General features: G+C 39.5%; 1 protein-coding gene across 4 annotated transcripts in view; it reads left to right on the top strand.

Moving 5' to 3' along the window:
• The window catches only part of ADAMTS12 (ADAM metallopeptidase with thrombospondin type 1 motif 12), a 177,935-nt gene that overhangs the window by 124,676 nt on the left and 39,362 nt on the right, over positions 1-13,897 (top strand). For all 4 annotated transcript variants that reach the window (XM_087885638.1, XM_034442423.3, XM_087885636.1 and 1 more), the window contains 2 exons: positions 1,151-1,284; positions 6,261-6,381. In XM_087885638.1, the coding sequence (XP_087741764.1) occupies positions 1,151-1,284; positions 6,261-6,381 (255 nt within the window). The remainder of the gene's footprint in view (positions 1-1,150; positions 1,285-6,260; positions 6,382-13,897) is intronic.

Here is a 13,897-nt window from a genome sequence, read left to right as displayed (position 1 = left end):
AACTTCAGTATTTCGAGATACTCTGTACATTCCTGTATTTTGGGTTGCTGACTTCAAAGGAGGAGAGGAAAAAAAAAATATATTGACATAAGGGGCACTGAAAAGAAATGTGAGTAGGAGGCAAATTAATGAATATGAAGGATAAAAGAAAATTACATGCTTGCAGCGGAGTGCATAAATGCCTAAAAGCTAATGTTGGGGCTTAAGCTAAAATTAACACTTCCTGTCCAGTAACAAAAAGAAAAAACAGTTTATGACTTCTACTGGTCAATTATTGTATTTTCAAAGTATGGACATTTAAGCAGTAAAAGTTAAAATTCTCAGTCTGGTTTCCCGCTAATAATGTTTTTGGCCCACAAACGCAGCTGAGAATAAATAGTTTTGGAAGGTATTTACAAATATGTGTAAATATCAGCAGCTGTTATGGCAGATTTAGGAACCAGCATGGCAGTTCCATTATATAAAATGACTCATGCCAATTGTTGGTTTTGTGAGGTAAACCTGACTCTTTTGCTCCATCCCCTATCTACCTAAGGGCTATGTTGTCTCTTATCTGAGAGCTCCCTTGGCAACATCTCTGCCTAATCTCCTTCCCTCTCTTGTGTCTTCAGTTGGAACTGCCACTATCTGAGTCCCAAGGTCTTCCTCACATACCATTACAGTGGTACCTTGGTACTCAACTGCTTAGAAACTCATCAAATTTGGTACTCAATGCATTTCGATGTGAAAATTTTGTCCCAGTATTCATTGCTTGATTGGTATTCAACGCACAAGCTAGAACTTGTCAGTGTTCGGTTGCCTTGTGACTCACTACATTATTCCTTATGGGCAAACTTTGATTGTATTCATTGATTTTGGCATTCATCGCACCTCCTGGACCCAATTAAGGATGAGTACCAAGGTACAACTGTACACCAATTTTCCTGTATCTGTTGTAAAGTTTCGGTTAGGAACTGCAAAAAGACTGGAACGTAAATTCATCTGACTTTAGTTGGGTGAGTCACTGAAATATTAATTTTTACAATCTTTAATATTAATATTATTCAATATTAATTTTGAATCTTTAGTATCAAATGAAAGATCCTATCAAAGCCTTACAATGGGACTTTAAAATATGCTTTATTGATATAATATTTGGGATTTCTCCTAGCTAATCCCTGTGAGCTGCAATGCCTTCCTACAAACCACCATTTTTCAGAGAGGATGTTAGATGCTGTAATTGATGGTACACCTTGCTTTGAAGGAAACAGCTACAGAGACGTCTGCATTAATGGCATGTGTAAGGTATTGGGTATGTTTCCTTCTCTGGAATCTTCATGGGACTTCAGATTTGCAGACTTGCAAAAATGAGCCAGGCAGATTGCAGCTTTATATACTGATGCCAATTTGTATGTCAGTGGTGGGAAACGTTTTGGTGGCCAAGTTATTATCTGGGAAGTGGATGATAAGTCAATATGATGGGTGGTGGTAATTGGTGCTTTTCTTTATCTCAGTGTCTTTTTTATTTCAACATGGGTGGTAGGGAGATATCATTGAAGACCATACCTAGAGTACTGCATCCAGTTTTGGTCACCACACTATAAAAAGGATGTTGAGACTCTAGAAAAAGTGCAGAGGAGAGCAACTAGGATGATTAGGGGACTGGAGACTAAAACATATGAAGAGCGGTTACAGGAACTGGGCATGGCTAGTCTAGTGAAGAGAAGGACCAGGGGAGCATGATAACAGTCTTCCAATATTTGAGGGGCTGCCACAGAGAGGAAGGGGTCAAGCTATTTTCCAAGGCACTTGAAGGTCAGACAAGGAATAATGGATGGAAACTGACCAAGGAGAGATTCAACCTAGAAATGAGGTGGAACTTTCTGACAGTGAGAACAATCAACCAATGGAACAGAAGTTGCCTTCGGAAGTTGTGGGAGCTTCATCACTTGAGACTTTCAATTTGTCTCAAGTGATGATGACTTTCAATTTGTCTTGGATTGCCATTTGTCAGAAATGGTGTAGGGTCTCCTGCTTGAGCGGGGGGTTGGACTAGATGACCTATAAAGTTCCTTCCAACTCTGTTAATCTGTTAAACTTTGGCAATTTTACTGTCAAGATTCAGCAAGCTCTGGAGATTGAAAGTTGCCCATATCAGCTTCTTGGCTCTTCCTGGATAAACTACCCAAACTTACACATTTCTGCTTCAAAGATGGGAGACAGTCTAAGAATAGGATTGGGTGGCCAGGATCACAAAATCAGACATTCCTAAAAAGTCTGAAAGGGACATGCATAAGAGCACCAGCGTGCCTACCGTCCCTGTCCTAATGTTCCCTTTAATTGTACTCATTTTATGTATTCAATTCATGCTTATATTTATATATATTATCTAATATGTACTTGACAAAATAAATAAATAAATAATAATAAAAAAAAGCTGAGGATCATTGAAAGATAAGGTATTCTAAATGCTGGGACTGTATCACTGTATTTGGGTGGAGAAAGGATCAGAAGTGAAAGCTGTTGGCAAGATAACATACTTCATATGATCACAGTGCTTAATCCCAATTAGTGGACTAATATGCATACTATGGTTTCCAATGGAGACAGCCCAGCAACTAATTTAGAGAGTGCCAAATATAGTTACAGATATTCCAATGAATTTATCATTGGTAGGAGGATTGAAAAACTGAAAATTTGAGGACTTATGTCAATGAAATATTTAGTATCAATAATGTGGCACATAAGGCTGATCTTAATATCTCCATAATCATGATGGGAAGATGTCTTAATAGCTGTTTAAGTAGATCATGGCTTCATCCTTTCTTTGAAATTCATTAAGGAAAATAGATTTCATAGGAATTGGTCCACAGGACATAATCAGATATTTCTAATTGATAGTCTAACTCTCAAAACCATTTGACATTGCTTGTTCAGTGGAGGTGGATTTAATTAGATTTGACAGATTGGATGGTTTTAAGAACGGGATGGGAGTTTCCTTTCGCACCAATAAATTGCAGAAAACTCTAGTGGTGCAAATCGTTAAGCCTTCTCCGCTTCATGATGTTCCATTTCACTCAATAAGTTTTCGATGGCCCCCAAATAATGGGAAGGTTGAGTTGAAGCTCCATACCCATCAAATGTTACCCATGTCTGCTGAAAGTGGCAAAATATTTTATGCTAGCTGTGAGAAATTCTATTCTTCTAATTTCCCAGACTAGCATTTTCCCGATGACCCAGAGAGGGTGTCTGCCTATTTTTGTCATTGCAAAACCACCATAATAGTTCTAATAATAATACACACATTATTTTAGATGATGACTGTCAAACAGAGTAAGAGTTTCAGACTTCTTAATGGAACTGCAGAAGCATAAATCTGGAAGGCAGTTTATAATAGCAATAGCACTTATATACCGCTTCATAGTGCTTTTACAGCCCTCTCTAAACGGTTTGCAAAGTCAGTATATTGCCCCTAACAATCTGGGTCCTCATTTTACCAACCTCAGAAGGATGGAAGGCTGAGTCAACCTTGAGCTGGTGAGACCCGAACTGCCAAACTGCTGGCAGTCTGTGATCAGCAGAAGTAGCCTGCACTCTACTGCACTCTAACCACTGCGCTACCGCAGCTCATATAATAATCATAAGTTTATTTTGTATGATTTCAAGTTGTGATATTGATAATGCTTACTGAGAATAAAAGGCATTCTCTTAAGGTCAACCCATAACTGTTCTTTGGTTTGAAATAATGACTTGACATCTGAATAATCTAGTAATTGACACAAACTACTAATTCAAGTCTTTATGAACAAATGCTAATGAGTCAAGAAATATCTCACAGCTGGTAAATTATTAATATAAAACCTGCTATATTGGACAGTCTAATACTTCGAAATTTCAGGGTCCAGTCATTAAACCAATCAACAAACGCTCAGAACTTATTAGGCAAAACTTGAAAGGTTTTGTTGATTTTTATCCCTAAAAGTATATATGATCTGACATGAATAAGCTAACATTTCCTGCATTCTTATCTGAAAGCTGATGAGAGATTAGCTTCGCAACCTAAAGTCGATTTCATGTGAAGGCATCAACATTTTGCAAGTCTACCCTTTTTTAAAATTAAGTTTAAAATTTTATGGCGGCCATCCTGGGATATCATAGGAAGATACCCCGTGGCTTTTTTTATTAACTCTGACCATATAATATTCCTGGAAAGATGAAAGAAAGAAACTGTGTGGAGATAGCATTATACTTCTGACAGTATATAGCCAGTATAGTCCTCACAAACCCAGTCTGAAAAAGCCTCAAGAAAATGAATGGTTCTCTTGTAAATCTCTTAGGATTTAATGAAAATGTTTGAAGCTGCAGATCACTAGAAAGCCAAATATCTGTTCAAAGAGAAAACAATACTTTGGCCCTCTTGAAAAAGTACAAGAACATAATAGCAATAGCAATAGCACTTAAGACTTATATATTGTTTTACAGTGCTTTACAGCCCTCTCTAAGCGGTTTACAGAGTCAGCATATTGCCGTTAACAATTTGAGTCCTCATTTTACCGACCTCGGAAGGACAGAAGGCTGAGTCAACCTTGAGCCTGGTGAGATTTGAACTGCCAAATTGCAGGCAGCCGGCAGTCAGCAGAAGTAGCCTGCAGTACTGCACTCTAACCACTATGCCACCATAAGAATTTGTCTTCTTTTTGAAAAGGTCTTTCAGTAGCATTTTTTTCATTCTACTGTGAAAAGTGAGACCCAGAGTGATATAATGGTTAAAGTGCTGGATTAGGAGTAGGGTGACCCAGGATCTAGCCTTTCCTTAATTATGGAAGCCACTTTGGATCAGTCACTCCCTCTGATGAGAGCCAGGTTCAGCAACTAGGGTCTATGACAGGGGTCAGCAACCTGCAGCTCTGGAGCCGCATGTGGCTTTTTCATCCCTCTGCTGCAGCTCCCTGTTGCTAGTCAGCTCCACAATTGATAGGGCTTTTGGTTAAGACAGGTAGAGGAAAAAGGACGCCGTACTAGGAGGAAACTCTATGGTGGGAGAGCCAGACTTCCAGTCAGCAGAAGAAAAAGGATACCACACTAGGTGGAGTCTCTATGGTGGGGGAACTGGACTTCTGGTTGGCTCCAGAATTGAATGGGGGGCTTCCGGTTAGGACCTTTGTGGCTCTTTGAGTGTTTAAGGTTGCCAACGACAATTCACCACAGCCAACTTGCTGCAAGACAACTTGCCAAAGCCATCTCACCACAGGACAACTCAGTGCAGGATAAGAATTACAGTAATATCAAAGAAATGGTGGAATAAAACCATTAAAAGAAAGGATGCAAAAGGAGGGACAGAACGAAATGTGAATGGCAAAAATTAAAATAATTTTTTATTTATTTTAAATAATTAAATGGAATTGTTAAATTGTCCCGCAGCAAGTTGTCCAATGGCGAGTTGGCCGTGGCGAGTTGACTGTGATGAGTTGGCTGCGGCAAGTTGTCCATGGTGAGTTGTCCATGCTGAATTGGCTGCAGCAAGTTGGCTGTGGCAGGTTGTCCCATTCCCCAGCAACTAACTGTCTGAAGAACAAAGCCCTTCATTGCATCATCCGCTGGTAGCTTCTCTATGTAAACCACATGAGTGCAATGCAAAGCAAGGAAAGCTAAACGATAAAACATTAAGAGCAACATATTGCATGAGAACGGATAGGGAAAAAGTAGGATAGTTTTTCTGCAGGATGCTACACAGCACCAATAAAAGAGAATATCTACAGCTCAGGGTCCTTGGTGCTCTCTGAGCTTCGTTGTTTAGTTGCAGACATGTCATTACCCAGACTAGGTAACCTCATCAGTGCTAACTTCACATCAATGTTACACACATTTCTGAAGTTTGCTTGAGTTTGGCAAGTTCAAAATCAGGAAATAGAACAGGACCATCTGCAATATTTTCTCCAACATACTGACACGCTTGAACTGGTCAGAGTGGTGATGGACTTGGGAGAAAGTTATTTGTCTTCATCAATGCTCCTTTAAACATATATGAGCTCCAGGTCTATGCAGATTCTCAGTCATCCGGGTACATGGTTGTCCCAAAAGTGCTTTTTCAAAAGTTCAATTTGCCTTTTGAAAAAGTACCTTTGGGATATATATGAGCTCTATGGGTTAATAGGATGTAAAGTTAAGAGTAAAGTTATTTTTAATTTATACGTAATTGATACTTTAAAGAAAAAAATGCATGTATCAATCCTGACAAACACATGTAACATTTATTCTGAAAAAGGCTCTTTTTCTTTTAGACTGTTGGCTGTGATTATGAAATCAATTCCAACGCCACTGAAGATCAGTGTGGAGTTTGCTTAGGAGATGGATCTTCTTGCCAAACAGTGAAGATAACATTCAATCAGAGTCAAGGATTAGGTAAAGAAACTTTCCCTCACACTATCAATTCACTTTACCCATTTCAAATATTCTGCAGAAAAGTATGAGCAACTAGTCCAAGAAGAATAAATCTTGAAAAGGAGCCCAGAGGAAAGGTAGGAAAATAGTATTTCTATTTGTTTTTCTCCCCATCTTTCCAATGAGAGACTCGTATTCTTCATGAAAACCATTAATGTTCAAAAACATTAGATCAGGGGTCTCAAATTTGATTTCATTGAGGGCTGCATCAGGATTGTGTTTGACCTTGGGGTGGCGGTGGTGTGTGTGGCCAGAGTGGATGTAGCCAGCTTGACGTCACTTGTGTTGGGGGGGCCTGTGGTGGCCCCAGTGCTCTGCCAGCGAAAATAGATGCCTGAACTCTGTTTTCAGCTGCAACAACCTCCTGCAGTCCTCTGCCAGCAAAAAGAGAGCTCAGGGGGGCTGTGTGCGGCCCACGGGCCCCATTTTCGGCCATGAAGGCCTCCTGCAGCCCTCTGCCAGTAAAAACGGAGCTTGGAGCTCCGTTTTTGCTGGGAGAGGGCTGCAGGAGGCCGATGCAGCCAAAAAAGGAGCCTGGGAGGGCCACATGGCCCTCCGAGCTATGTTTTCGCTGGAAGAGTTACCATGGGCCAGTCAGTTGCTGTTTATAGGTTGGCCCACTGGCCCAGATCTAAGCACCCTGTGGGCTGAATCCGGCCCACAAGCCTTGAATTTGACACCCCTGCATTAGATGTTCAAGAGCCTTGGTAGTGCAGTGGACTAAAGTGCTGTTAAGCAGCACTTAGCTGCCAGCTGCCTGCAATTACTGCGAGTTCAAATCTCACCAGGCTCAAGGTTGACTCAGCCTTCCATCCTTCCGAGGTAGGTAAAATGAGGACCCGGATTGTGGGGGCAATAAGCTGACTTTGTATATAAAAGAACACAGCTTGGGGGGCCCGAAAGCCCTACTAAGCAGGTATATACAAAAGTAGGAAGGCTATTGCTTAACGCATTGTAAGCCGCCCTGAGTCTCCGGAGAAGGGCAGCATATAAATCGAACCAATAAATAAATAAATAAATAATTCAATTACAGGTAGTCCTTGACTTACAACCATTTGTTTAGTGACCATTTGAAGTTACAATACCACTGAAAAAAGTGACTTACAATCATTCCTCGCACTTATGACCATCACAGCAGCCTCACAGTCAGGCGATCCAAATTTAGGGCTTGACAACTGGCATATATTTATGGCCAGTTGCAGTGTCCTGGGGGTAACGAGATCACCTTTTGCAACCTTCCCAGACAGCTTCCGACAAGCAATGGGGGAAACCAGATTCACTAACAACTGCATGGTTCACTTAACAACTGTAATGATCTGCTTAGTAACCACGGCAAAAAAAAAAGGCTGTAAAAATGGATATGACGAATTTAACAACCACCTTACTTAGTAACAGAAAGTCTGGTTTCAATTGTGGTCGTATGTCAAGGATAACTACCTGTATTGTATAGTCCAGTGGTGAAATCTAAACCGGTTTGCTACAGGTTCAGTGGCCGCGCATGTGCACTGCTCGCCAAGCGCGCACTGCATGTGCAGTTCGCACCAAAAGGAGGCTTGGGAAGGTAAGTAGAACAGCTGGGGGGGGGGAAATCAGCTGTGGCGTGCGATCATCAGAACCTTTTAAAAACTTTTTTAAAGCATTTTTACTACTGGTTCAGGCGAATAGGTAGTAAAAAATGCTTTAAAAATGTAAAAAAAAAAAAAAAAAGCTTCCTACGATCACAGTTGTGCTGCGTGATCATCCGAGCCTTTCTTTTACTTTTTTAAAAGCATTTTTTTACTACCTGTTCACCCGAACCGGTAATAAAAAAATGCTTAAAAAGTAAAAAAAAATGTTCCGATGATTGCGCCTCGCTCAGCTGATTGTCAGAACTTTTTTTTACATTTTTTTACTACCGGTTCGTTGAACCGATAGCATTTTTTACTACCAGTTCAGGTGAACTGGCCTGAACTGGTAGCATTTCGGTATAGTCCTGGTATGGACCTGGTATAGTCCATATAAATACATGGATCCAAAGACTTCTTTGCAGTGCAGGGATTCCAATAAATGAGAAGGGACAGAAACCATACTAGCTGAGTTGCCCCATTAGAAAAATTCTCAAATTCTGAAGAAGCATTCTTTTTATTTGGACTAATTAAAGGATCCTAAGTAAAGCCCTTCTCTCTTGGGTACCGGTAGTCCTCAACTTACAACAATTGAACCCAAAATTTCTGTTGTTAAGTGAGACATTTGTTAAGTGAGCTTTGACCCATGTTATGACCCTTCTTGCCATAGTTGTTAAGTGAATCACTGCAGCTGATAAACTAGTAACCTGGTTTTCAAGTGAATCTGGCTTCCCCGTTGACTTTTTTTGTCAGAAGGTCACAAAAGATGATCACAAGATCTTGGGACACAACAAAGGTCATAAATACGAATCAATTGCCAAGCATCTGAATTCTGACCACATGTTCATGGGGATGCTGCAAAGGTCACAACTATGAAAAACAGTCGTAAGCCACATTTTTCAGTGTCATTGTAACTTTGTCACTAAACAAACTGTTGTAAGTCGAGGACTACCTGTATATTATTTTGACTTTTTAAAAGTCGGCAGGTGCAGAGGGAATGAAAAGCTGGAAAATGTGAAGCAATGTTTTTAACGGTAGGTTCCTAACTATGAATCGAAAGGCATTTTGCAGCTATCTTCATTTATTCTCCCCCACCCCACCATGTGGATTTTCTATAGTTAGAGAAAGGATGGAACGCATGATGGGAGACACTGAAAGAATTAGAGCAAAGGGCTCTACCCTTTGACCCTGTGCTATTTGGTGAACCAAGCACAGTAATTGCAAAATAAACGGCTTATTTCGAAATATTTCTGAAGGTCCAGTAGTCCAAGCAGTCAAAGAAATGCATTGAACGGAAGCATTCAGACAAGTATGAATAAAATTGCAGATCCAAATCTTATCACATTAAATGAAGTGCATTAAATTAAGCAAAGCTTTATTACTGCCCCATAATTATGATTAGGATTTATCTTCCAAGAGGGAAAAATAGCCCATAATTACTAGCTTTTAGAAATGGAGGGTCTTTGGCATTACTACTTTTCTCTTTTGACGAGGATTTGTCAGTTTCTATTTGCTGGTCTTTTGCAATTAGATTCTTGGATTACTATTATTATTATTATTATTATTATTATTACTACTACTACTACTACTACTACTACTACTACTACTACTTTATTCATAAACATGAAACTCAGTCAACTGAACATTCAAAAATGCATCACAAATACCATTGACTGGTGCTAATGGTTGATACGAGTTGCTGCCAGCGTCCTAGGTATCAACCAAGTACCTTCTTAAGATGTACGATGTTCCAAGTAGCACAGTTTTTTGCAGTTCTGCTTCATTTAATGTGATAAGATTTGGATCTGCAATTTTATTCATACTTGTCTGAAGGAGGGAGGGAAGCAAGGGGAGACAGAGATCAAAGGTCAGCCAAAGTGATGCATTTGGGACACAGCAGATCTGATCAAAATGAGCTCCACTGAAAGAATAACACGTTCTATACAGATAATCCTCGATTTACAACAGTACATTTCATTCAAAGTTACATCATCATTGCAAAAAGTGCTATTTTTCTTTAATTTTTTTAAAAAGCAAAATGTGACATTGCATTGTGGTTTAATTTATGTAGAAGACAATTACATGCATAGCTACATCTGGATATCTCATGGGTGATAGGGTTTGTCTCAATTTCTGCACAGCCTGAAAAAGTAGATCTTTATTCATTATTCTATTACAGCATAAAAATGGAGACTTTGGTTGAGAATATTTTACGTATATTATAATTTGCTGGTGCAGACTTAGACATGTTTGGTTGCTAGTATGTCCCAGTAGATTTCAGGTTTCGGCCTCAAACCATTTTTGAAAGATTACATGCATATTTTATTGCCTTCCCTGGCAAAGTGTTGTGAAACCTGGGCGAGACAACAAAATAAATTCCACTGAAGTAATTTGCTATGTTGGACCAGCACTAATTTGGGAGGCAAATGGATGTATATTTTATTATGTTCTGGCAACATTATGTAAATGCTTTGGTGGAAAGATGTAGACAGCTATAGATCAATTATTTATTTGTTATCACATTTCATTATAATTAAAATAAAATAATGAGGATATTCTTTGGGGTTTTGACTGAAGCTCTCGGTGTCTGTTACATGCTTTATTGCAATATCAATTCAGATTAGCCATAAAAAAAGTTAACTACATGATCTAATGATGCAAACAGACAAAACTGAATAGCAATGCAAATTATTTCCTTTTCAAGATTTTCCTGGAGTTGAGGATTACGGTGTGTAGTGTACCCATTCTTATGTGAAATTGTTAAAATATAAATCAAACTAAAAAGTATTATTTATTTTTTAGCACCCATACATTTCCATAAGAAATGCAAATACATAGGTGATCACTTTCAGTTTTTCCTTCAGGTTGACAGCTTGTTGACAGCAAGGCCATAAAACAAAACCACTTTTCCACCCACTCTTGTTCCCACAGAAAACCAAAACCATTACCCCTATCAAACTTCCTCAAAAATTCAAGAGATCCCAAACTGGCTGGGGAATTCTGGGAGTTGAAGTCCATGTGTCTTAAAGTGGCCAAGTTTAAGAAACCCTGAATTAGATCAATGCTTCTCAATCTCAGAACATTTAAACCAAGAGTCGGCAACCTGCGGCTCTGGAGCTGCATGTGGCTCTTTCATCCCTCTGCTGCGGCTCCACAATTGATAGGGCTTTTGGTTAGGACAGGTAGAGGAAAAGGGACGCTGCGCTAGGAGGAGACTCTATGGTGGGGGAACCAGACTTCCGGTCGGCTCCAGAATTGAATGGGGGGCTTCTGGTTAGGATATTTGTGGCTCTTTGAGTATTTAATGTTGCCGACTCCTGATGTAAGCTATGTGGACTTGAACTCCCAGTCCACAACTGAAGTCCATACATCTTGTCCTATAATCTTACTGTTATTATTAAGCCGTACTAAATCTCATTATTATTTAAACAACCAAGCTACTTACAGGTAGTCCTCTACTTATGATCACAGTTGAGCCCAAAATTTATGCTCCTAAGTGAAAAAGTTGTTAAGCGAGTTTTGCCCCATTTTTACGACTTTTCTTGTCACAGTTGTTAAGTGAATCACTGCAGTTGTTAAATCACTAACCTGGTTGTTAAGTGAATCTGGTTTCCCCATTGACTTTGTTTCTCAGAAGGTTGCAAAAGGTGGTCACATCATCACAGGGATACTTAAACCATCATAAATGTGAGTTGCAGCTGTCAAGCAACCGAATGTAAATCACGTGACCATGGGGATGGTGCAACAGTCATAAGTCTGAAAAATAGTCACAAGTCACTTTTTTCAGTGCTGCTGTAACTTTGAATGATCTCTAAGTTAACTGTTGTAAGTTGAGGACTACTTGTATTCATTACAAGCCACTGGGCCTACTGGGATTAATGTCCCCAAGTGGTCAATAAGAGCTCTTAATAAACTGCCTGTCAACCCTGAAGCTATCCTGACTGAACTCATTTTGAACCGCTTCAGTGTTGCCACACTGGAGCTGAGGGATAGGGAGGGGGGATTCAAGATAGTTGGGATTCTGTAGCCAAAACAAAATATTTTCTCTTGGGAACCAAGGACATTCTCACACCTGGTCGGAGGAATGCGGAGTGATGTCACCACGCAACCAGACGCACTGTGATTGGACCACGTGACTGATTGTTTTGAGAAAGTGACAAACTTTTACCTTTAATTACCGTATTTTTCGGAGTATAAGACACACTTTTTCCCCCATAAAAGAGGGTGAAAATGTTGGTGCGTCTTACACACCGAATACAGCCATTTTTGGCCTTCTGAAGCCCCACCCCGCTCATCCCATTTTTTACAAAAAAATGGCAGAGGGTTTGGGAGCCTGCAGAGTGCTCCTGGGGGCTGGGGGAGGGCAAAAACGCCCATTTTTAAAATGTTTTTACATTTTTGTGGAAAACAGGGCACGCAGAGGGTTTGAGAGGCCTGCAGAATGGTCCTGGGGGCTGGGCGAGGACAAAAACTTTTTTTTCTTACTTACCCCTTCGAAATCTTGGTGCATCTTATACACCTGTGCGTCTTATAGTCCAAAAAATACAGTAGGTGAAAACCGCAGGAGCCTTCAGAATCGGTTTTCACCAGATACGTGCCAATAGCAACTGCAGTGATCCACTTAACGATTGTGGCCAGCAAGGTCATAAAATGGGGCAAAGCTCACCTAACAACTGCCTCACATAGCAACAGAAATTTTGGCCTCCATTGTGGCCATAAGTTGAGGACTACCTGCATTAAATTTGATTTCAAACTTGCCTATAATATTAAATGAGATTAGTGATGTCATCCCATTCAATAGATAAATATTAAGAGTAATTAGTTCCTTATATATTAGGGGCTACATAGTTAAACATAAGATATGTATTACAGTTTCAATACCCGCTATCCCACCCAAGAAAGATGTCTTTGTAAGCATTGTCTTTTTCTTATTTTTTTTAAAAAAATACAAATAATACAAACATAGTACAGATACATTTAAATACAAAAAAAGAAAGAAAAAAAGAAAAGGGAAAAAAACCAAATATTACAGTTTTACACGTCCACCCCCCAGAGACCATTTTTTCCCCTTATATTTCTTTGTCTATAACAACTAAAAGATATACAATATATTCCAATTGTGCCCTTATCCCCTCCAAAACAATGTATATTCTTGAGTAGGTTTATTCCCTTTGCCTTCCACCAACACTGATTTTATAAAATCCCCCCATATTTCATTATAATTGTTTGCTTTGATCATCCCTTTTCTAAATAAAAGGGATAAAAGGCTTAATGAGCAGAATCTATAAAATATTGTTGGAGGAAGAGGAGAGGGGAAATTTAGGAAAGATGGTATGGGAAACTGATTTGAAGATACAAATAGGGCTACAGAGTTGGGACAGGATTTGGCAACAAAGAGTGTTGAGAAATATGTCAGTAAGAATAAAAGAGAATTACTACAAAATGGTATGGAGTGGTACTTAACTCCGGTTAGATTAAGCAATATGAATCAGCACTATTCAGATAACTGTTGGAGAGGTTGTGGGGAAAAAGGAACGTATTTACATATGTGGTGGGATTGTAAATTTGTGCAAAAATTGTGGAAGATGGTGTTTAAGGAGATAGAAAAAATTGTAGGAATAAAGGTAGAAGAGGCACCAAAGGTAGCAAAGGTAACTCTCACTATTGGAAGATATAAAATGTAAAAAAGAGACTAAAGAATTGATAATAAATTTGTTGATCGCAGCAAGGCTAATGATTTCTAGGAATTGGAAGATACAAGGAGTTTATAATTTGGAAGAATGGAAGAGGGAGACCACTGTGCCTCAGATAGCCGGATGTGAGTCCCTCCTTGTGAGGTGGGGCCGTGGGGTTCAGATGGGCTTGTTGCTTAC

The sequence above is a fragment of the Pantherophis guttatus genome, chromosome 2 (assembly GCF_059756535.1).
Source record: "Pantherophis guttatus breed Tessera chromosome 2, ASM5975653v1, whole genome shotgun sequence".
NCBI lineage: Eukaryota > Metazoa > Chordata > Lepidosauria > Squamata > Colubridae > Pantherophis > Pantherophis guttatus.
Note: the sequence above shows the minus strand (reverse complement) of the source record. Positions and strands in the feature narration are given on the sequence as shown.